The sequence below is a fragment of the Coturnix japonica genome, chromosome 5 (assembly GCF_001577835.2).
Source record: "Coturnix japonica isolate 7356 chromosome 5, Coturnix japonica 2.1, whole genome shotgun sequence".
NCBI classification, from domain to species: domain Eukaryota; kingdom Metazoa; phylum Chordata; class Aves; order Galliformes; family Phasianidae; genus Coturnix; species Coturnix japonica.
Genome location: NC_029520.1, coordinates 52,411,290 through 52,434,828, shown reverse-complemented (window position 1 = coordinate 52,434,828; position 23,539 = coordinate 52,411,290). Strand labels below are relative to the sequence as shown.

Genomic DNA, 23,539 nt, shown 5'->3' with positions numbered 1-23,539 from the left:
AATTCACAATGGCATACAAGGACGCTCAGAGGAGCTCGTGTTGTTACGGCTCTTCCCGTGTGATTCCCCAGGGAGAGCTGCTTTTCGAGCTGCTTTTTGTAGCACTGCGAAGCCTGGCCATGAGCAGCGACTGACCGACGTGTGTGCTGTGTTACAGCAACTGAAACACCCCAACCTGGTGAACCTGCTGGAGGTGTTCAGGAGAAGAGGAACTGTGCACCTGGTCTTTGAGTACTGCGACCACACTGTGCCTCCACGAGCTGGACAAGCACCCCCGGGGTGAGCGGGCCCTTCTCTTCTCCTTCTCCCAAAGGAGCTGGGCTGTCTGGCTTCTCTTCTTATTAATGATGAATCAAAGTCTTGCAGCATTAAAACACAGGGAATAAAATTGGTTTTGAGCTTGGAACTGGCCAGGTGGCAGCGGGTGCTCGTGCAGGCTCTGGGTTGCTGTACATCCTGCTTCGGTCTTCACTGCCAGCTGACTGGGCTGGGGATAGTGCTGCTGAGTGTCCTTCAGCTGCTCTGCCGTGCAGTAAGGTTCTGCTTTCTCCTGCAGTAGTGAAATGTGTGACCCAAATGGTACAAATGTGCTCTGTTCTAACAGGGTCCCGGAGCAGCTGGTCAGGAGCATCACCTGGCAGACCCTCCAAGCTGTGAACTTCTGTCACAAAACAACAACGTAAGTCCCTGAGCTGATTCTGCAGGGTCACCAACCAGCAGCCCACGGCTGCCCAGAGCTCTAACAATCCAGCTGTAGGCCTTGAAGTGCCCTGCAGGGATGGGCGCATCCACAGCCTCCTTGGGCAACCTGTTCCAGTGCGTCACACCCTCTGGGGAAAAAACTTCCCTCCTAAGATCCAACCTAAACCTCCCCTGTCTCAGTTTCAAACCATTCCCCCTTGTCCTGTCACTGCCCACACAAACAGCCATTCCCCTCCTGTTTACACGCTCCATTCAGGTACTGGATGCCCACAGTGAGGTCTCCCTGAAGCCTTCTCTTCTCCAAGTTAATCTGTAGCTGTTTTCCAAGCTAAAATAGCTGTTTCTAACCTTGATGTGGTTTGTTTTTTACTTTCTGGTTTTGTCCTTCTGTTTGCAGTGCATCCACCGTGATATAAAGCCAGAAAACATCCTGATAACGAAACACTCCATCATCAAACTCTGTGACTTTGGATTTGCTCGCATGCTCAGTGAGTTCTTCCTCCTCCATGGGTGATACGTGCCAGGGCTCCGTGAAGTGCAGGTTGGGCTTTCAGAGCTCAGTATTGTTACATCCTGTGTAATGTTTAAGGACTGGTGTGTTCTCACAAAGAAGTTCTGCTGAAGGCTTTGGAAATGCTTGAATTGAGATCCCCAGGGCAGATTAAACAGGGTTAGCTCAGTCGAATGCCTCCCTAAGTGAAGTGCCCTGAGCTCCCTGCTGGTGCTGGGCTGGGGATGGCGGCTGGGCTGACCATGACTTGTGCAATGCTGGGGCACAGCTGGGGTCCCGTAGCAGGAGGGCTCCCTTTGGAACAAGGCGCCGTCTCTGCAAAGAATGGCTTCAACATTTTCCATTGTAATAAAGCCCCTAACTTTATTTTTGCAGCTCGTGTTCAAGCGAATCATGTGGGCTGTGAGAGCTGTCCCAGGGCCTGCAGCCGAGCTCTGCGTGGTTCTGTTTTGGGAAATACATGCTCTTGGCTTTTCCCAAGTCCTGAGTGTTTGCAGAGTTGTGCTCTGCTGGTGGGCAGTGACTCAGCCCCTTCCCGGAGCTCACGTGGATCCTGAAGGTGCATTGATCATAGAATCACAGAATGACCTGGGTCAGAAGGGACCTCAATGATCACGAAGCTCCAACCCCCCACCACAGGCAGGGCCACCAACCTCCACATTGATACCAGCCCAGGCTGCCCAGGGCCCCATCCAACCTGGCCTTGAACACCTCCAGGGATGGACGGGGCATCCACAGCCTCTCTGGGCAGCCTCTTGTTGCAGCTCTGAGCTGTGTCTGCACCCTTCTGACCCCACACCCTTCTTTGTTCCTCTCCATCTTGACCAGCTGGCCCAGGTGGTTACTACACAGACTACGTGGCCACCAGGTGGTACCGCTCCCCGGAGCTGCTGGTGGGGGACACGCAGTACGGCCCTCCCGTGGACGTGTGGGCCGTGGGCTGTGTCTTTGCGGAGCTGCTCTCTGGGGTCCCGCTGTGGCCCGGCAAGTCGGACGTGGACCAGCTGTACCTCATCCGGAGAACGCTGGGTAAGTAAGTAATGGCTGGACATTCCTCCATGGCTGCTGCTGTGCAGTGACTGATTGCTGGGCTGGGAGGGAACTGACCCCCGTGTTTAACTCAGATTTGTTGGAATGAGTGGAGAATTGTGATGTTTTACCAAGCAACGTATAAAGCCACAATGGTGAGTTGGGGCTGCAAACTCCTTAGTTAGGAATATAGTTAAACTTCCAGTTCCTTGGAGTGGCTGTTCACAAAACAATATTTCGTTGGCTCCTCTGATGGTACTGCATCTCTTTATGTGTTCTCTTGGATGCTGCCCGTCTTGCTAGGAGACCAGCTTGTTCATAGCAGACACAGTAACAAGAGCCAATTATTCTGATTCTTTTAATTCCCTTTTCTCCTTGCTCACAGGGGATCTTATTCCCAGGCACCAGCAAGTGTTCAGCACCAACCAGTTCTTCAGTGGTGTGACGATTCCAGACCCAGACAGCATGGTAGGAGCTCCCTTCAGATGTGTTCCCTTAGAACCCAGCACTAACCAGCATGGTGAAAGAAAACTTGCTCATACAACAACTCTTGGTTTTTTTCCCACCAGGAGCCATTGGAAATGAAGTTTCCTAGTATTTCATACCCTGCTTTAGCCCTCATGAAGGTAAGCACAGTGTCACCATGTGGCTGAGGCTCACAGGGTCCTTCAACCGAAGCAGCGTGCCCAGGAGGCGAGGAGCTATAGCTAGAGCTCCACATTGCATTAACAAATGCAGCCTGCTTTGCTTATTCAGGTGGTAAATGGTCTGAGAGTTGGCTATGGAACAATCAGAATAGAAGAACACAGCTGGGGGGAACTGGAGAAAACTTCTCGTTAATCCACTCATCTTTAGCACAGAATAGAAATTGTTCCATTAAGATGCACTAAGTGGAAACCATGAGGGTGAATGCATTAAAACTAAGGTGCAGCTTTAGGTAGCACCAAACCCTGGAACAACACAGCCAGCGATGCACTGCATCCCTCAGTTTGAGACTGTTCTGTTCAGATGGAAGTTGTGGGCTGAACTGTTTTCTGAGACTTGATGTTTGCTATAGAACGAAGCTGTCCCTTAGTTTCTAAGTATTGCCGTCTATCAGAGGTGGCAGTTGTTCAGTGTGAGCTGCTTTGCAAGCTTCCTGCTGACCCTAAAAAGCCAGAGTTGTGGATTTCCTTGACAAATAAAGCACATGCATCCATCTGTGTAAATACTCATTGCAAAGAGATGGAATTGTGCAGACCTTTATGTATCAAGTGTTCTGTGTGATCCTTGTCTTTTCTAAGGGCTGCCTTTGTATGGACCCTGCGGAGAGGCAGACATGTGAGCAGCTGCTGCAGCACCCCTATTTTGACAGCATTAGGGAGGCAGATCTGGGGAAAGAACATGAGAAAGCAGCTCGGAGACCAGCCAAGCTGACACGGAAGCACGTGCCGGGGGTAATGTTTTCATAGCAGTACTTAATGCTCAGTGTCTGTGGAGGGAAGTTGTTTTCTTTACGTGGTGACACAAGTTGGGCTCAAGCACAGGGTGGGCAGTTTGTGGTGAGGTAAAGCTCTCACATTGGAACAAGCTCAATTTTGGCCCGAGGAGAAAATCGCAGAACCATAGAATCACTAATGGTGGAACAGGATCCAGGATCCAGTGCAGCCAGCCACCTACCACCAGTATTTCCCACTAAGCCATGCCCCTCAGTACAACATCTAAACAGATCTCAAAGGAATCTGCTGGTAAAGAGTAACTCACTGCAGGCTGAATTCTGCACTGCAGCTCCATTGAGCGGCTGCACATAGGCAGTGTAGCGATGTGACAGATGAGGTTTATTTAGGATAAATAGCATTCCTGACGAGGTGTAGCAGGACTGCTGAGCAAACTGCATGTGCTCGTGACTCTTAGCCTGAGAAGTACAGTATAATTGTATAGCTTATATTCCTTTTTGAAAGATGAACTGCATGCTTTCTCCTCCTTTCAAACAACTACGCATGATGTAACTCTTGCTTTCATTTCAGTACCTGCCTCAGTTAAGCAGCAGCAACATTCTGCCAGCTTTGGACAGCAAGAAGCCCTTCTGCAAGACGAGGAAATCCAATTGCCATTTCCCTAACATCTAAGGGTGTGGAAGATGAAAAACTACCCAGTGTTCAAAGTTCCACTCCTTCAGAACTTATGGAAGGCCACACGGTGGAAAACTGAATTAATAGAGGTGACGATGTATGCAGAAATGGACTGTGAGGTGCTCTGGGCCACCGGTGGAAGGAAAGTGGTGCACTCCAAGCTCACGTTAGCCAGTGTTCTCTGTAAAGAAAATATAATTCTTTTACTTTAACTCGTGGTTGCCTACTGGTTCGAGATTACTGCAAAGCAGTGTTTACAGGGTGAATCTCGAGAACTCTGTTGTCTGTTGGCTGTATTTCACACTTGGCAGGAGAATAAATCAGAGTCACTGTGTCTAGCCTACTGATCTTGCAGGGAGCTGTAAACCTCTTCCCTTTGTGAGTGGAAGGCAGGTGTGTGTGTGTATGTGTGTGTGTGTGTGTGTGTGTGTGCAGCTGAGGTTGGTCCAGCTCATTACAAAGCTGCTGAAATAGCAGTGTTTTAAAGGTATGTCTATCTTGTGTACGGCATGAAGTATTACAAGCACAGGCATTGACTTAGACTTACAGGAAGGCTCCACACGCTGTGAACAGAAGGAGGATATAATTACTGAAGTCTGCTTTTTTCCTTGGCCTTTCCAGAGCTTCTCCTGTCTGTCTCTTCCTTGCATTATGAAGTTATTTATATTTGCTGGTTTTGTCAGTAGTGAAGTCACTCACCTGTAGTGTTACAGAAATTGTTATCAAAACCAATTCAATATAATTTACAACAACAGCCAGACACGGGCAGAAATTCTACCTAAGTCTTTGTATTAAAACAAATCTTGGATTCTATGTCGTTTCAGAATGTAACGTGTTGATTTTTAATAAAAGAAATGTAGCTTGTTTTTCCATTTTGCAGGATATGTTTTACCGTGTCAGGTTTCACTAATGGGCAAGGTACTGCCTCTTCCTACTTGAAAATGAGAGCAAAAATGTTTCCTTTTCCCAGTTCTGTTATGTGTTCAGTAAGAGCAATGTCAGTGAATCAGAAGCTCCATCCTTACTGAGCATAACTGACTGACCTTGTATTCCATATTGTATTTTAATCCTGGACCTTGTCGGGTGGTTCTGGTTGTGCTCAAAATGCTTTGGCATTGCTGTATGACCAAGTTGTCTAATTCAGTGTATTGCTAAGCACCCACCAGCCATGTACAGCTGTGAACTAACAGCCCAGCAGTCAGCTCTTGGACACAGCCCTGGGCAGCACAAGCTGGAGGGAGCTTCCATTCCTGCCATGGAGTTTTATAATTTCTGATTGAGGTATTAAGGGCTTCCTATAAAGCTCTTTACTACACATGGAATCCTGTTGATTCACCTTATAGTTTAAGCTCAATGAAATTTAATTGTGTTATTTGTTAAAAGACAGCATATGGCTTTTAAGGCTGGATTGAGAAATCTGTGTTTATTTCCATACCTGTAAATAGAGCAGCATCCACAACTTAATTTATGCAACATGTGATAAATAGCATGAAATCAAATACCCCTCGTTGCATTCAGTCCAGATCCAGCTCCAGCTCTAGGTTTGGCAGTGCCTGCTGAAGGACACGAGCAGTGGTTTCTTTCTGTCTTATTCCAGGAAGGTCACTCAGATACAAATATTCAAGATTCCTATAAATACATAAGAAGAAAAGTCAGCAACTACTATTCAGCTGCTGACTCAGATATCAGGCAAAGGATGATTCTGCTGTATCTATTATGAGTATTTTAAAGGTTAATGATGCTCACAGAAGATTTTTTTCTAAATGGAGTGCTTGAAGTTTTTAGTTGATAAAGAATTCAGTACTTCTACACAATTTAAAAAGAGGCCTTAGCACCTCAACATCATCAAGCTTCCTTTAAATTTAATCGGTATTTGTTTAAATATCAATTTTTTTCTGTAGGATGATATCCAATTCTTCACATCACCCACTTGAAGACAGATGTAACTCTGTAACACTGCACAGTCCTAAGCCACTTTTAAGCCCTCAGTAAAGCACACAGATGTGCTTCAGAGCTATAGGGGAGTGCCATATCCAAGCCATACCTCTTCCCATGGCTGAACACTGCAAGAGAGAACTCTTGAGACTTCTAAGGCTACAGTGAGTACAACATAACCAAGTGACGGGAAGCAGTGTTAAGATGCAGAAAGGTGGTAATAAAAGACACCAGGAAAAGCAACTGCAGAACAAAGGGGTGTCAGGAGTAGAAGCCATGGCCATCACTAGTTAGATATTCTCAAGCAGAACCATCCAGGTATGCTCACATGAAAGGAAGCTGATCTGTTCAGTCCTATTGCTCTTGCAAAGGCTCTGATTTGTGCAGAAACCAACACTGCACAAGTAACTTCAGGTGGAAAGGGGGAATGTGCTGCACTCAGCTCCAAGGGTAGAAGCAAAACCTTGAGATTCACACACTGTTGCAGATAATTCTGGCTTTCTCAGCTGCAAGCTTCAGTGCTACATTAAGAACCTGATACCAACCTTAAGAGGCTGATTAGTACATACAAATTAATTCATGTCATTTCAAAGCTACTCATGACACTCAACCATACCTGAAGAAGTATTTCCTGCAATGGCAGTGCCACCCCTGCCTGGTTTTAGTCAGTTCCTCAAACTCAGCCATCCTCAAACCTCACACATCTGGGCAGCCCATAAAACAGACTTCAGCATTCCCAAGCAATCTAACCCCAGCACTGTGAGCTGGTACAGAACAGCTCAGCAGCTCACGTACGTCAGCTTGTGAAGTGCAACGATGCCTTTATCTGTGACATTGCCACAAGAAATGATCTTCAGCTGCAGGAGACTCTTCTGTAGGTTCTTTGTCTCGCTGAGCCTCTGCAGACACTCGTCCTGTATGTAAATACACTTCTGCAGCTTGATTTCAGTAACGTGTTCAAGACCATCTGAAAGGACAAAAAGGAACATTGGCTCTAGAGTAGCAGCAACAAGGAACATTGTTTCTAGAGTAGCAGCAGCAACCAGTACTGGCTGTTAAATTCCCCCTTGCAAATGCAGTAACACAGCAACATGCTCCTACATGCAAGAGGGACATAATGCACAATGAATCTCCAAATCCCCCTTTGTGGGACTTCAAATTACAACCTCCTGTTGGCATCCTTTTGGTAATATTCTTAAAGCTCTGGCATGGGCAAGTAACAAACAAAACTCCACAAGTTCGAGTGATAATGATTCTGAATTAGGAATGCAGTAATGTGCTGATCCCCACTCTGTTTTTTGTTATCTAACTGAAACCTGAAACACTTCTGAATCTGTTCATACTTCTATAAGAAACTGGATATATGCTATTTTTTTTTTACTGACTTTAAAGATATCATGAATTCTCAGAGGACAAGCAGTGTTATGGCTTCACAGCCACCCAAACCATCAGTTGGTGGTGAAAGGCACTGTTTTAAATATTATTTTTCTTTTAAACCAACCTCTTTAACCATGAATTCAATTGAGCAGCCAATCTTTGTCGCACTTCCTTAGTGCTACTGCCGCTCCAAGTAAAGGCTGAAGACTTTCTTGCTGCTTCCCAGCACACCCAGTGAAATCTTAGAGCTGCTTAGTCTTTGTAGGAGCATTTTAAGGAAACCAACCCACCAACCAACAATACTGCTCTATATCTTACTACAAAATGAGGAAACCAGCCAGTTATTAACATTTTAATGTATATTATTTGACCTTACCCAGGTAGTCAAATCCTCTGTACATGATGCAAGACTCAGTGGCGTTAATAGCTTCGATCTTGTATTTCCCTAGGGGCCCAGTGGGGAGGCCGCTGTAGTCCCGCTGCCATTTTTCATAGCCTTGATAGCGCACCAGAGCTCCACACCGCAGCAGCCACTCTGAAGCTGCCCTGTCGGGCCCAACAGCCTGTATGCGCTCGTAGTCCACTCTGCAAAGCCAGGAAGAACGTTTATGTGTCTCATAGGGGGTCAGATTTATTATCACAGAATTGTAGGGGTTGGAAGGGACCTCCTTGAGCGCAATACTGTGAAGCAGCTTGCTACAGCAGGCTGGTTCCTTATCAGTCTGGAATCACAGTTTGTTGTGTGTTGTTTGTTCTTTTAATATCACCTTTGTTAATGAAAGAACACAAATGCAGCTTGACTTGGCTGTGACACGCAAGCCATTCCTGAAGGCTTTTCCCTCAGCCATTACAGCACACTTCAGCCAGTGCTTACAGCCCTTATTATTCTGCCCAGAGAGGCCGTGGATGCCCCGTCCATCCCTGGAGCTGTTCAAGGCCAGGTTGGATGGGGCCCTGGGCAGCCTGGGCTGGTATCAATGTGGAGGTTGGTGGCCCTGTCTGTGGTGGGGGGTTGGAGCTTCATGATCCTTGAGGTCCCTTCCAACCCCACCATTCTGTGACCCTATGAACAATCAGATCCACTCTGACACAGGCCGTTGGTGAGGACAGAAGCCAGAATCAGAGCTGTTGGAGGCCCTGTCCCGCCCCGCCGCCATCCCGCCGTGCTGCCCCTTACTTGTTGAACACGGCGTTCAGCCAGCCCCAGAACTGCCTGCAGCCGCTCGGGCACAGCCGCCCCGCCGACCGGGCGACTTCCCACAGCATCTCGTTAATCGAGGGGACACAACGCGGAAAGGAAACGTCACGGGCAGCGCCCGCCCCGCTCCCGTCCCTCCCCGCCTTGTGTCCGCCCCCAAGATGGCGGCGCTGCTGTCCCGGCGCGGTGCCGGCGCTGTGGCCGTGGCGCTGTGCAGGGCTCCGAGCCGGCAGCGCAGGTGAGCCCGCGGCCAACGCGCTGCGTCAGGGCCGGGCCGGGAGGGGATCCCGGGGGACCCGCCCCGCGTTGGCTGCGCTCACAGCGGCGCCCCTTGTCTTTGTAGCACGTTCGACGTGGCGGTGGTCGGTGCGGGAATCGTGGGGCTGGCCGCCGCGCGGCAGCTCGTCCTGAGGCACCCCACGCTCCGCTTGGCCGTGCTGGAGAAGGAGCAGCAGCTAGGTACGGCCAGAGCGGCCTACACGGACACTGCGGCTGGAAAACACAGCTCTTAGCGGGCATTAGGGATAGGACAAGGAGGAATGGCTTTAAGCTGGAAGGGGGAAGATTGAGGCTGGATATTAGGGGGTGTTCTCTACCCTGGCACTGCTCGGAGCTGTGGTGCCCCATGGCTGGAGGTCCCTAGGCCTGGATGGGCACTGGGCAGCTGAGCTGGGGGCACCCAACCAACGGCAGGGGTATGGCTGAATGGCCTTGAAGGTCCCTTCCAACTCTATGACTGTACTTTAAGAGAGAAAACTTGCCCAATTCCTCCATTAAAAATGGTATTGATGTGTTTCACCTCCTTTTGACCTGGTTGCAAAGTAACCAAGCAAACTGAAGAAGTTAAATAGCAAGCTGATGAAGTTCACAAGAACTTGAAAAGACTTTTGGATGAGACATGCTTGAAACAATTGACTGTTGCACTGACTTTATGTTGAGTGGGGCCTTTAAGGATGCATGAAAATATGAATTAATTAAAGTTAGCATAGGAAGCTTGGATGAACTGGCCTGCAGTTGTAGCCCTTCAAAGATAAACTTGCCATGCCCCTCTATCCCCCCATGTTGATTCAGCACATTTCGAGCTGTCATGGTTTGTTATTAACTAGCTGTTGCTATGGCTGTATTTTTTTAACCTTTTGAAACCCAGGGTGGAACTGTGTGTGCTGGACAGTTACATTATATCAGCATGTCTTGCAGTGACTCTTCTTTAGGGCAGGACCTCAACCACTTTCATGACAGCTGAAATAATCAATCACGGGATTCTAGAAGTGTATTTTAACAGTGTGTTTTTCTTTCTCTTTAGCTCATCACCAGAGTGGACATAACAGCGGTGTAATTCACAGCGGCATTTACTACACTCCTGGATCCCTGAAGGCCAAGCTGTGTGTACAAGGTGCAGCTCTCTGCTATGAGTACTGTGACCGGAAGGGAATACCATATAAACAGTGTGGGAAGGTATAGGAACTACTTTGCAAACCTTAACTGTGTAATATATATTACTGTGTGTAGTATATGCCTGGCTGTGGTAGTTTCTCCTAAGAGATGCTTTTTACAGCCTTCCGGACAAAGGTGTCTTTGTATTTTCTTATTTTCAGCTACCCAAGTGAGTCCTTTCACTGACCCTAAGCAATTGTTCTCCTTATCTGGGAGCTGAGCTGAATCAGCCCAAATAGCAGGGGAAGCAAAGTGCCATGGTGGGCACCCATTTGGAACCACTAATTCCAAGGAAGGCTCTCAGTATGCATTTGGCATAACACGCTCTGAGAAGACTTGCTGACTTGAATACAGCTTCAGATGTGACCCAGCAATGTGCATGTATGTCATATTACATCCAGATAATGCATCTGGGGACAGAAGTGTGGCTGTATTGGTTCAGATCAGGTTGTATGCAACCTATGTTTGGAAGTGTCTACAACCAAAGACCAAGGAAGGAATGAGAACAAGACAAGCAAATCTGCTTAATTCTTCCAGACTCCATGTGCTTTCAGCTCAGGTTCACAGTTGTACTCTGAGCCTTATCTGGTTTGTCTGTGATAACTCAGTGGATTTCTTGTCCAAACGTTTTGCAATTAAAATCAGTTTCAGAGATCAGCAACTCATTGTGTGAGGCCGTGCCCAGCTACCTCTTTTGGTTTTGAAACCAGTTCCTGCTATAGCCTTACCTGATGTCTGTTGGCCCTTTAATTGGAAGATATGGTGAACAAAAAGTCTGTGCTGACACCTTCCCAGTCATGCATCATTTTGTATTTCCTGCTCCCTGTAAGTCAGCTCTTGCAGCTGGTGACTCTTCGCCTGCTTAGTCACTCCTGCTACAGAAGCTGTTTCGTGACGTTTGTTACTCCCATTTTTTTTTCTGTGAACCATTTGTAGTTTAATGCATCTCTGATACAAGATGAGCTCCTGCATTCAGGCTGTGGTTGGGTCCAGATTTTTGCAGTGAAATAGTTCAGTTCTCCACCATTGCTTTGTGCTTCCTATTAGTTCCCGATTCACAATTTGAGGCATTTTTACTGTCACAAGGCATGGAGCTGATATTTTCATAGGACTGGCTGTGATAACTCCAAGATCTTGGTCCTGAGTGATAGCTTGGAACCTGAAGCCCATCGTTTTGTGTCACAGGCCAAAACATTTTGTTCTGTGAACATCATTTATGCTTCACCTGCGCTGAATTTCATCAGGCATTTTGTTTACTTCTTGCTCTCCTCAGAAGGTCCCTCCACAGTTCTTCAGGATCACCTCTGTGAGGTATCTAAACCACCTTGAGCTGCTTTAATCCATCACCTGACTGACTTATCTCACTTACCTGGTTTCCCCTTTCCAGCTCACTCAGAAATGTCTTGGGCAACAAAAGCCTTTCTCTTGAAGATGCAGACCTCGTTTGATGTGATGGCCACCAACCCAGTGGCTTTTCCTCAGCACCAGCTGCGAGCTGGGTGCAGATCTCTTCCAGCTCCGGGACACAGTGCAGAGATACCTGCCATGTGACAGTGCGGGTGGATGTTTGTCTGAACGGAGTGCTGTGCTGCCTGATCTGTGACACTGGTCACAAGGTGGCAGTGTGGCTTTGTGCAGCCCTACACCAGGAGATAGAAGCCAGCTCACAGCTCAGAACGCTGGGAGGTTGTGGTGCTTGGGAAGAGCTAGCACTGACCCACCAGTGTTCGTGGTCCTTTGCTGACACTGAGTGTGTGTCTTTGTGCATCACCTTCCTCAGCAATATGCATTCCAGAGAAGACAATGAATCTTTAGAGCTGATTTTAAACAAAGCAACCCCAGGCTTGGATAACTTTAGTGCCATGTAGTGCAAAAGTACCAGTGTTCCCAGAGCTGAACTGGGGCTGGAAGTAGCGTTGTCTGTGCAAGCTTGCTTCTGGAGCCCTTGGTGCAGGCAGTTCACAGCCTGGATGAATCTCTTGCAGAACTTGTGATCCAACTGCGTGCTCAAATGAAAAGAGGCTGGTGCACTTCAGTTCAGATGTGGTGTCAGAGCCCATCCTTCACTCTGCTACCAAGACAAGTTTTGAGACAAGATTTTTGACAAGTTAAGCTCAGTGTTTTCTCCTTGGAGGCATCCCAGTGGCTCTTTAAATTCATCATCTCTTCTTTCAGATTTACAGTCCCATAATGCTTTTAGCAAATATTTTCCATGAATAGTCATTGAAACTATACATTAACATTTGTTTTTCACTTTCTTTACTGTATTGTGCTTTCTCAGTGGTGGGTGGTATTTACCAATTTGTGCCAGTAGTGGTGCAAAATGTAATTTTTCCCCTTTGCATCATAGTTCACTCACTGTTCACTCTCACTATTGCTTGCTCTTGTCTTGGGCTTGATGCCAGGCCTGGACGGGCTGTGTGTATTTTGCTCACTGGTGTGCTTTGTTATCTTTTCTGAAGCTAATTGTAGCTGTTGAACAAGATGAAATTCCAAGACTCAAAGCTCTGTATGAAAGAGGGCTGCAGAACAACGTCCGAGGTCTGAAATTGATTGGAACAAAAGAAATACAGGCAAAAGAACCCTTCTGCAGGGTAAGGGATTTTCATATATTTAACTGTCATGCAAGATCTCAGCTTTTCAGGTGATGATATTTTTGAGTTGAAGGTAAGTATGTTTCTGCCTTGAGGGAATTTGCAGGAGTGACCAGCTCCAAAGACCCTGAAAGCCTCAGAGAAATATAATTGGCAACACAAAAGTACAGATCCATTCATTTCTGGGATTTCTTAGCTCAGGCCAGTTCTTCACGTGTATTATTCATTACTCTGAACTCAGACCTGGTCTGTCACATCGTAAGTTGATCCCACAGAATCTTTTGTATTGATGGATATTTTGGCCCAGGTTTTCTTCTGCTCATTGTTCATCAGTTCTCTGTGTGCTGCACTAATTGCTAATGAAATGCTGGCTGTGTCGTGAGGGCCAGCATTCACAAATCGGGAAATGGGTAATTAATTTTGCTTGCAATCTATCAGAGAAATCAGAATTATTTCAGTCAAAGTGACTCTATAGGGACTCAATAGACCCTCTGTAGGGCTGAATCCATAGGCAAATAGTCAGGGCCTACAAGTTGTTTGAACTTCAGCCTTTGCTCAGCTTTCCATGTAGGTGTCTTCTCTAGTGTATGTATGTGCTCAGGGGGAAAAAGAAAAGAAAAAAACCCACCACCATTTCTCCCTAATTTTTTAAGTTTGTTTCCCCTTCTGCTTGCAGGAGCCTGCTTGTGTGTTTTTGTGGTTGACTGGCAGATTTTCCTTTGTCCAGCTCAGAACTGCTACATTTGAGTTTATACTGAGACTGTTCTGTTCCTTCCCACTAACATTACGTAGCTTACGGCAAATTTGGTAGTGCAGGAAGGAATTTTTTTTCTCACCTGCAAATACAGACTGGTATCAAGCCAGTTTTGACAGAGTGCACATGTGGTGGCACTTCTCAGCTTGTTTATTTTGACAGCAGTAGAAATGTGAGTAGTTTGTGGAATACAAAGTTGTTATTGTTTGGTTTGTTGTTGATGGAAGGGAATGTGGATGTAAACTCCCCCTACAGTTCCACCTGGCAGCTTGCTCTTGCTGTAGTTGTGTGACTCACTGCTTACAAGTGGTTGTGGGTACATACAAAACAGTGGTGGAGGGGAATCTTTTTTTCATTTTGCATCCACTCCTCAATACTTTCTTTGCTTTGTCTTCAAGACCCAGCTGAGCATTTACTTGCACAGATGTCTGGGTTCACCCTTCCCACACTTGCTTTGGCTTCCTGAGCTAAATCCCTTCCTCCTAAAGAAAGGGGGCTCAAATGGTCTTGCAATAAATTGCACTGAAGTCAGAATTATGTATCTTGTTTTGTCATTAAGCATTCTGTCATGAATAGTTGTTCATGCTGAGGTTTCACAATCATTTAACCCACTGTAAGTAGTTTTCACCTAATTAGTTGTCAGTAAACACAAACTGCTATTGGAGCTGGCACTTGGAGAGGTGAGGGACATACAGCAAAGGGATGGGGAGACAGCAGGGCTCCCTTCTCAGTGTGCAGAGGAAAAATAGCAAATATATCTGTATCAAAGACTGAAATGTGCATACAACTTTCAACATTTTTTTTTTTGTTTTGTTTTGGTTTGGGTTTTTTTAATACCATTTCAGGGTTTGATGGCCCTTGATTCTCCATATACTGGCATTGTGGATTACAGACAAGTGGCTCAGTCCTATGCTGAAGATTTCCAGGAAGCAGGTGGGACAATCTTGACTGATTTTGAAGTTACAGACATGGAGATGGCTAAGGAAAGTGCTTCAGGAAGTGAGGATGGTAAGGCAGGCTTTGCCTTCTTTTTATTATAATCCTGAAAAAGATGTTGTTCAAAACACGTTTGTGACAGTTGAAATGGTGTTTTCTAGCCTTTCTGTCTGACAGTGATGTATTCAGACAAAAGGCGTAATGATGTTAGTGAGACTATTCAGCAAGCTCCCTGTTTTTCCCAGGCAGGTCAGTTCAACCCTTCAGTTGAGATACTTAATGCATGAAAATGACAGTAAGATAAATGGGAAATAGGTTGTACTCTCCTGTTAAGATCTGATCTAGTTGAATGTTGCATTTGTGTGCTTGGGATAGTGCTCTTTCTTTATCCTAGAGGATGGGTTGGATCTGGAGTGACACACAGAGTGCAGATTATATAAGGATACAAAACCAACAATTTATATATGTAATTATGTCCAACCATGTGTCCCAGAGTAGCTTTTCTGTAGTCTACCAGGGGAAGACCCTGGTGATTACAGACCAGTCAGCCTCGCTTCAGTGCCTGGTAAAATTATAAAGATTATTCTGGGAGTTATTAAAAAGTTTGAGTGGTGCTGTGTGGAGCCAGGTGTTGGATTCAATGACCCTTGTGGGTCTCTTCCAACTTGGGATGCTCTGTGATGATTCTGAGAATCTTTCATTGTGACAAGTTTTCTGTGTCTGTTTTCTGTTGTGTATCCTATTAACTGCTTCTCCTGTCTAATTCTATTACAGGACTGCAGTACCCAGTCATTGTTAGGAGCTCTAAGGTAAGAAAGAGCTTAACTCAAAATTTAATGTCTTCATAGGAAGCTATTTCTCCTTTCCTTAAGAATATTTGTTGAGTCCTGGTGCATTAATCAACCTCTAAAAAGTTGAGAAGCTGCTGTTCTGCATCATGTGCGCTGCTGTCTAGGACTGCTATAACAAAACAACTGCAGTCAGCTGATAGCAAAGCATATGAATATGTCCAGACTTTACTGTGTGCTGGGAATAATAATGAAAGTATAACTTTCTGCTGCCTGATGGTATGTGCTCCTTATCTTCCTTATTTGCACACTCCTTCATTTGTTGTTTCCATGGAGTCCCTTTATTACTTACTCATTTGGAGAGAAATGTATTCTTGTGTTTGTTCTCAATCTTCAGCGTCTATAAAAAAAAAGATAAGGAGGCATTTGTAATCGTTTTATTATCAGAAGAGCACAAGGTCATTCAGTAGAACAGGTAGATACGCTGAGGTCATTCCTGTGGGTTAGTTCATGCTGCACAGGAAATGTGCTTGTGAGCTTTTGGTCTTCAGGGGAGAATACCTGGACTTTTCCTTGGAGAGAGAAGGGAAAAAATAAGACAAACGATGCATACACAAAGAACACATCCCCTACCCCACTGCAAATAGTGTCTGAAGTTAGTGCTGCTGCTTTTTTATCTGGTTGTATATGGTTAGGTTCCTTTCTGATTGTGACTAGATTTTCCAAGGCTTTGGGGTGATGGGTCTTCTCCTGGTAGATATGTTGTGTTTTTAATTGTGGTTGGTGTTGGTTTTACCTTTCTTTTTTTTTTTAACCTTCCCCCAGAGTGAGGAAATCTGCTGTCGGCACATAGTGACCTGTGCAGGGCTTTACTCAGACCGCCTGTCTGAAATCAGCGGTTGCAGCCCTGAACCTCGTATTGTACCCTTCCGTGGAGATTATTTGGTGCTAAAACCAGAGAAGTGCTATATGGTTAAAGGAAACATTTATCCGGTATGTACTCTCTTGTATGTGTTTCATGGTGTGTTGTAGGAACTGCTACAGCTACAGACATGAGGGCAGTGTTACGCTGTTATTTCTGTTGGGCTGAAATGATGCACAACATGAAATTAGAATCATTTGTTTTCTGACAGGACGACTTGTTTTTGGTAATTCTTAAGGAATGGGTAGAAAAAAATAGACACAGCAGGAAAAGGACAAGCTTTACAATCTATTGTAGGTGCTTGTCTGACCTCTTGTCACTAGGAAGCGATGTGGGATCCTGCCGTGGGATGGGAGGGAGGAACTGGCTGGGGTGGGAGGGTACCTTCCGGCTTTGTGCCATAGCTGTGTGGTAGCTTGTACCCTTCTGTTACTGCTAAACATGATGATAAGACTAGAAAACTGCTTAATTCTTACTGTCACATTACCAGAAATAGATGTCATTTGTGCAATGGTTGTACTAAGCTTAGAAAGTTCTTAAAGTGTGTTTTGAACAGGAAAAGCAGAGCTCTGAATGCACAGAAGAAACCTACGTCGAGGTGATTTTTCAGTCATCACTTTTGATATGTCTTGATATCCCCAGTGCTCATTTATTCTCAGTCTGTAAGCTTCTCACCTCTGTGGGCACGTTTCTAAACAGCTAAAGGTGCTGAAGCACCGGCGCTGGATGAGGTGTGCTTATTTTATACTCTTTGTATGTAGGCAGCTTATTTCTATTACAGCTTTTGTACACAACTGCACTGTGTTCCATTCACAAACAAAACCAGAATCTGCAGGTATTTATCATTACTATCGATCAGCCTTGCAAACTGTGTGTTGTTTTGAGCTGTACAGCAATGGTGAGATTTTCCTCATTTTATTTTATTGCAGTGATTTACATTACTATTTATTTGTATTGCTATCGATGAATAGCACTTGTGTGTCGTTAGTCTTACTGTGGGTTGATTTATACCTTGAGAAAACACATGTACTTCTTTTCCTGCTGGTCATTTTGCTCTCTCTAAGATGCAGTCTCACTTAGCCCTTCTCTCTGGCATTTGCAATTAGCTGCCTACTACAACTGTACAATTAACAAGCAGAAAAACAATAGCTCAGGAGCCACTAGTATGTCTCAAACTTTATTGTGGTGATTAGAAATAAAATGGCAAATTGAATTCATTTTCACATTTTATTTGAAATGAATTATTCCCATTTATTGGGAGGATGACAGCTTTACTTTGCTTTGGTTGGTTCTAATAACTCTCTCATGCAATGAGTTACACTATGTTCCTCATAGATGCTTCCCATGTTTCTTGGGGCAGTGTGTTGGCCTGGCTGGCTGTGCAGCTGTTTCACTGATCTGTGCTGGAATAGCTGCAGTAAGTGTTGTATCCTCCTTTAGGTTCCCAATCCTCGCTTCCCTTTCCTGGGGTTTCATTTCACACCAAGAATGGATGGCAGTGTTTGGCTCGGTCCAAATGCAGTACTGGCCTTTAAGAGAGAGGGCTACAAGCTGTTTGACTTCAGTACTACGGACTTTCTAGATGCTGTGATGTACAGGTAATATCTTGTCTTTTAGTCTGCTGAGTACACTTAATTAAATGTCAGCTTGTCATTCCTTGGAAGCTCACTCTTGTCAAAAACCCTGCCAAGTTTTTGGTGTTTTTCAAGGCAGTTGTGCTGATATGAGTGGACTTCTCAAAGAGATCTGACTTGGTGTAATCCATATTTGAAGTTTTTAAACTGCTGAGGCATGTCTCAGCAAGTGTGAGGATGTGGCCACTCATCAGAGGGTGCTGGGGAGCCCTGTTCCTACCAGTGGAGCTCCTTCAGGGCTGGTTTTGGTTCAGGGGAGTGCAGTATTTTAATCAGCTTAGACAGTGGCATTAAATCTGGAAGAGAGAATACACATTGGCCTGAATTGCAATGTTAAACTTTGTCAGATCATCAGTATGAACTGGAATACATCCAAGGGCAAGGAAGTGTGTTAAGAGCCACAAAGGCTCACTCATTCAGAGGGTGGTGACGCACTGGAGCAGGTTGCCCAAGGAGGCTGTGGATGCCCCATCCCTGCAGGCATTCAAGGCCAGGCTGGATGTGGCTCTGGGCAGCCTGGGCTGCTGGTTGGTGACCCTGCACACAGCAGGGGGTTGGGGCTGGATGAGCACTGTGGGCCTTTGCAACCCAGGCCATTCTATGATAAGGCAGACTGGGAAACAGACAGCATGTCAGAAGAAGCAGGAATCATTGGTAAAAATGCAAGCATAAATGAACAGAATATCTTTAGAAGTTAAAAGAAATATCGCTTCACTGTGAGGGGTTGACAGACCTTTACAAGAGCTTAATTTTAGGAATGAAACTGGGAAAGTGATGTGGAAATTCTGGGTCAGATCCAGAGAGAGGCTGCAGAACAGGTCAGGGAACTGCAAAGCAGCTTTCTGGCAAGGAGCTCCATTTTATGCAGTTTATTAAAGGGAAAAGCTGAAAGGTTGGTAGATGTTGAGGAGAACAAAGCTAGCAAATAAGGCTATTGCAAAGACATAGTGAGATTCATCGACTGAAAGCTGAGGCTTCTAGGAGTATGACAGTTTTCAGAACAACTGTGGAACAAAGGCCCAAGAAATAAAGGCCCAAGCAGTAAGGCTGTCATCTCTTGAGTATGTGGGTTTGCAGCCTTCTGTTGCTTGATTCCTGGACAATCCTGGACATAGGAAGGACTCCAGCTCAGAGTTATGTCTCACAGATGTAGATGCAGCACTGCAGCTTTGTATTCAAGGTTTGTTGAAGCAGGGAAGGACGAGAACATATTTCCTTAATAGAAAAGCATCTGTCAGATCACTGATGTTGGAAAGGGGAAATTTGGCCATGCAATTGGTGCTTGCTTCCTTCTTTGACAGCTTTAGTTTGATGTGTCTGTGCTTATCGTGGAAGTTTTGTTCCTCCTGCAGTCATTTTTTTTTTTCCTCTGCAGTGGGTTATGGAAACTTGTACTGAGAAACTTATCGTACGGACTGAATGAAATGTACAGAGCGTGTTTCCTTAGTGCACAGGTGAAGGAACTTCAGAAGTTCATCCCAGAGGTCACCGTCAATGACGTACTCAGGTAAAGAAAACATTTCTTGTCAGTAACACCCACTGGCTTGTTAAATCTCTTTCTTGTTTAACAGCAGCAAATGCAGCTCACTGCTTCCTTCCACCAAAGTGCTCTGCCAAATCTTAAAAGTATACCAACGCTTTCTACAGGAAGGTGTCTGAGGAGTATTTGTTTTACTTTGTTTAGTCTCTGTTGGCTGAAATTCACAGGAGAAACCAAAAAGAAAACAATTCTTCCTAATTTTCAGTTCACAAAGAAAGTGAACGCTAATGAAATTAATTAGTGAATGGCTAGTGGTGGGAAAGCCGGGGAGTTGTTACTAATGCTACTGAGGGAGGGATGTAGCATAACTCCTGCTATTTAGAAGGCTGCTAATTGTCCCTGAACATATGGTTTAAAGCATAGCTGTTTAATGAAACATGGAAGGCTGTAGTGCTGGAAAAGAACTGGAGCTGGCAGAGATTCTAAGGAGTGCTTGCTTCTCTGCTTTGTGCAAGGAGGAGGACGGTGATGTTGTTACGTGTGTACTTAAAAGTACCATGTCTTCTGATGGGAGCAAATAGTGACTTGGTTTGAACATGTCAATAAAACTGTATTCAGCTTCGTAATGTGAGGAGAGGGAAAAAGGGATTCAAAGGAGTGTAAAAATGATAAGGAACTGAAGGGACGTGACAGGAAATGTGAGACTTGGGGGTGGTTTTAACTGTCTAAATATTTGCAGGGAGAAATGCAGTATAGGAAAGAGCTCAAGCGTGGTAAAAAGGAGTTTCTGAACTCAGGCAGTGTAGCACTGGCATGGAATTCATGTTTGATGAGGTTTGCCATTTCAAAAGAAAGGATTCTCTTTTGAAAAGAGATGACTTGATTGTGTGTTCGGGAGGGAGGGTAACTCCATCATGAGGAAAAATACAGAAAATCCTCTGCCTGGCTGCCTGCCCCGTTCTGTCGTAACCACACTGAGACACCTCCTGCTCTGCCTCTCAGGGTGTTAAACTGCCCTGTGCTCCCCCAGCAGCACAGCAGCCTGCTCTCATTGCTTTCTCCCTTGGCATCTGGACAAACTTGGAACACAGCTCATTTTTGGACTTCAGAAAACTCAAAAATTCCTGAAGGCTGTGAATGATTTGAAATGGAGAAGGAGAAGTTCTTGTTGGGGTTGTTACAGATAGCACAAATCACCACCTTGGGCGTGATTTTCTAGTAAAATAACTCTTTATTCTTGTTGCTTTAGCTCCAAATGAACAATGCATTTGTGGTTTTCCTAGTAACCAGCTGAGGTGGTAACACCCAGTGAGGTGTTAGAGAATGGCAGAAGTGGACAAGCAAGCCAGATCCTGTTGAATGGAAGCAAATTTCCTAGACTGGCTCATAATCAATGGTGTAACATCTTTGGTTTTGCCAGCAGAGGGGCACGGAGACTCTGCTGAGATGTAAACTTCTACAGAATTAGTCTGCAGTGAGCTATTATGTCAGATTTCTCCCCATGAGGTGCTCAGAGCCCCGTCCAGCCTGACCTTGAATGTCTCCAAGGACGAACCTTGCAAATATCTACGTGAAGAAATGGGTCAGAGCTGGATTTACATTCCGAGACAATGCGTCAGAGCTTGGATAAAAATGTGTAATTTTTAAAACCTAACTTCAGATAAGACTCCTCTTCTTGATTAAGAATGAAGCAGAGCACTATCTTACCTTTTCTTTGTTTATGAGGTTTGTGAATGTTGTAATTAATTCTGTGTCTTCTACATTTTCTAAGAGGGGTTACTGATAATATCTCTAGTCTTTATCGTATTTCGGTTCAGCTGACTGGATGGTTATAACACTTCCTGATGCTGTGCTCCTCCTTTATTTTGCAGGGGTCCATCTGGAGTGAGAGCACAAGCGTTGGACAGCGATGGAAACTTGGTGGATGACTTTGTATTTGATGGTGGCACCGGAGATATTGGAAGCAGAATTCTTCATGTCAGAAATGCCCCTTCTCCTGCTGCCACCTCCTCCCTTGCCATCGCAGAAATGATTGCTGATGAAGCAAGGCGAAGGTTTGAATTGTGAACAACTGCCAGGTGCAGGGCTGCTTTACCCCTTTTGTATGTGTAGCAGCTTGTCTGAACTCTGCAGCCTTTAATGACGAAGATAAAACAGGCAGCGTGTTACCGGTACAAGATGTGCAGTCCAAAAACAGCACTTGAAATGTTTGCCAGCCCACAGCTTGTCAGCTTCCTGAGTAAAGGATGTTTGGTGCCAGGCAAGACCTGGTATGGTGCTGCCATCTGCAAGGACCAAGCAAATGGACTGCTCACGGTGAGGGTTTGCCTGCAGGCTCAGCTGCAGCAGCCTGTGAAGGGGCTGGTGCTTGGAGCAGGGCGAGGTTCTCCCACCAGGCCAGCAGTAGGTGGGGAAGGAAGAGTCTCTGTAGTTGGGTTGCCTGCTTCTGAAGAGCCCCAGGTGCCAGGTGGTTCTGTGCACTGTCTCTTTAAATTGGCTTGGAGTCATTGGACCCCTAACTTATGTTAATGGAGATAGAAGGATAAACCCTGCTTAAGGGTTCTTCTGCAGATACAGAATTAAAGGCTTTATTGGAGACTGAAAACCATATTCAGAGCTGTTACTTAAATGTAGAGTGTTTCAGAGAGAAATAAGCCTGGCAAGAGATCACCAAACCCAAGTCAGTTTCGACCGTGAATCTGAACTGCATCTTTATTTTACCTATTTTAGTACAGAGCTGCAGTTTAAATGTATACAGAAACAGGCACTTTTCATTTGGCTTATATCTGGGAACCCATCGTGAATCAGGAACTACTTTGATGATTTGAGTCGTAGGGTTTTTTTTTTCTCATTTATTTTTACCCTTTGAATACTGGTAGGACAAAAGAAGCTTATCTTCGTACAACGTGTTGAGCAATCCAGTGGAAGTAGCCTTTGTAAAAGCAAATGTGCAGGGAGGGAAGCTACAGAAACCTGTCTTAACTGAGTCACGTTGAGTAGCGCTTCCCTTGGAGCCCAAGCAGCCGTGAGTCAGGAATGCTGCCCATTTCCCTGCCGGCTGCAGGAGGGGAGCTCGCTCTTTTGAAGCTGTATCAAGAGGGTGCACCCAGAAGAGAATCCACATGGAGAACGTGCTGTAAAATACAGCGAGATGCGGAGCAAGTTCTGGGTTTACTGAGCATCTCTGTGCGTCCTGCATCATTGCTGCAAGAAGAAATCCATGGCCTCAGGGGCAAAGCACTTGAGAATATTCTTCAAGCAGATGTTGGCAGGATGTTGGGTAACTCAGATAATTGTGGGTAGTTTGCTACCAGGCAATTTGCCATGTGCTTTTTTTTGTCCCCTTCATGTTGCTTTCTGCAGTTCTCTAAGTTCTGCTCTCCCCTGTATTCCTGCCCACAGTGACACTATGAAGTTGCACACGTTCCAAGTGCTGTAATGTTATACACTGGTGTCTCACGACAGACCGAATCTCTGCTCCCCCCAACAAGTGTTGCCAATCAACAGTAAATACTACAAAGATTGCAAAAGTGACTTCCTCCCACACGAGGTGCGGCCCTGACATGTATTAACAGCACCAGAACACTGCCGTGTGAAGCAGTGCTGTAGCACGGTGAGTCGAAGTGCATTTAATGTGTGCCCAGCTGTGCCTTGTGCTCAGGGGATGGCAGCACTTACCTGCAGCCTCCAAATCACACAGCAGAGCGTGTGCGCTTTTAGAGCTCGCTATAAACCTTCTGTAAAGGAGTGATTCTGTGAATGATGATAGTGAGACTTTACACCTCGCTCGTGTGTGTGTGAAAATGTATGAATGTGTGTATTTGAGGGGGTGCAGCTCTGGGACGGCTCCATCAGCCTGCCTGGATTGTGAGTAAAAGAGTGTGGTTTTCCAAAGCGGTGCTGCAGGGTATCACAATACTGCTGACACCCGGTATCACAGCGGGCTGACACCCGGTATCATAACGGGCTGACACCCGGTATCACAGCGGGCTGACACCCGGTATCAACAGCGGGCTTGACCCGCGGTATCACAACGGCTGACACCCGGTATCACAACGGGCTGACTACCCGGTATCACAGCGGGCTGACACGGTAATCATAACGAGCTGACACAACCCGGTATCACAGCGGGCT

At 45.6% G+C, this 23,539-nt stretch overlaps 3 protein-coding genes across 4 annotated transcripts in view; 2 read left to right on the top strand and 1 right to left on the bottom strand.

Moving 5' to 3' along the window:
* Positions 1 to 5,235, top strand: part of CDKL1 (cyclin dependent kinase like 1) — a 6,293-nt gene extending 1,058 nt beyond the window's left edge. The window contains 9 exon segments of the mRNA XM_015865892.1: positions 21 to 250; positions 252 to 283; positions 605 to 683; positions 1,100 to 1,190; positions 2,042 to 2,242; positions 2,628 to 2,710; positions 2,812 to 2,868; positions 3,526 to 3,678; positions 4,249 to 5,235. Of these exon segments, the coding sequence (XP_015721378.1) occupies positions 21 to 250; positions 252 to 283; positions 605 to 683; positions 1,100 to 1,190; positions 2,042 to 2,242; positions 2,628 to 2,710; positions 2,812 to 2,868; positions 3,526 to 3,678; positions 4,249 to 4,350 (1,028 nt within the window). The 3' untranslated portion in view covers positions 4,351 to 5,235.
* On the bottom strand, positions 4,039 to 8,984 carry DMAC2L (distal membrane arm assembly complex 2 like). 2 transcript variants are annotated; one of them, XR_001555948.1, is made up of 6 exons: positions 8,843 to 8,984; positions 8,042 to 8,250; positions 7,084 to 7,255; positions 5,856 to 5,982; positions 4,901 to 5,052; positions 4,039 to 4,534 (listed from the first exon to the last, which is right to left on the bottom strand). XR_001555948.1 is itself a non-coding variant. In XM_032444646.1 (5 exons), exons 1-4 carry the CDS (start codon positions 8,929 to 8,931, stop codon positions 5,868 to 5,870), a joined length of 585 nt encoding a protein of 194 aa, XP_032300537.1. In that variant the 5' UTR covers positions 8,932 to 8,984; the 3' UTR covers positions 4,039 to 5,052; positions 5,856 to 5,867. The 2 variants fall into 2 exon arrangements, 1 of the variants encoding a protein (XP_032300537.1); XM_032444646.1 differs by having other exon boundaries at positions 4,039 to 5,052.
* L2HGDH (L-2-hydroxyglutarate dehydrogenase) lies at positions 8,981 to 22,233 on the top strand. Its single transcript, XM_015865966.2, has 10 exons — positions 8,981 to 9,101; positions 9,207 to 9,322; positions 10,167 to 10,318; positions 12,760 to 12,891; positions 14,491 to 14,653; positions 15,356 to 15,390; positions 16,195 to 16,362; positions 17,732 to 17,889; positions 19,301 to 19,432; positions 21,277 to 22,233. Exons 1-10 carry the CDS (start codon positions 9,025 to 9,027, stop codon positions 21,470 to 21,472), a joined length of 1,329 nt encoding a protein of 442 aa, XP_015721452.1. The 5' UTR covers positions 8,981 to 9,024; the 3' UTR covers positions 21,473 to 22,233.
* Positions 22,234 to 23,539: the final 1,306 nt, after the last annotated feature.

Excerpts from the sequence above, each read along its gene's own strand:
- DMAC2L (XM_032444646.1), bottom strand. The coding sequence starts at position 8,931 with ATGCTGTGGGAAGTCGCCCGGTCGGCGGGGCGGCTGTGCCCGAGCGGC. Across the intron at positions 8,251-8,842 it reads CTGAACGCCGTGTTCAACAA|AGTGGACTACGAGCGCATAC; the intron begins GTAAGGGGCAGC and ends CTGGCTTTGCAG. Across the intron at positions 5,983-7,083 it reads GTTGCACTTCACAAGCTGAC|GAATCTTGAATATTTGTATC; the intron begins GTACGTGAGCTG and ends ATGTATTTATAG.
- L2HGDH (XM_015865966.2), top strand. The coding sequence starts at position 9,025 with ATGGCGGCGCTGCTGTCCCGGCGCGGTGCCGGCGCTGTGGCCGTGGCG. Across the intron at positions 14,654-15,355 it reads TGCTTCAGGAAGTGAGGATG|GACTGCAGTACCCAGTCATT; the intron begins GTAAGGCAGGCT and ends ATTCTATTACAG. Across the intron at positions 16,363-17,731 it reads TTAAAGGAAACATTTATCCG|GTTCCCAATCCTCGCTTCCC; the intron begins GTATGTACTCTC and ends ATCCTCCTTTAG.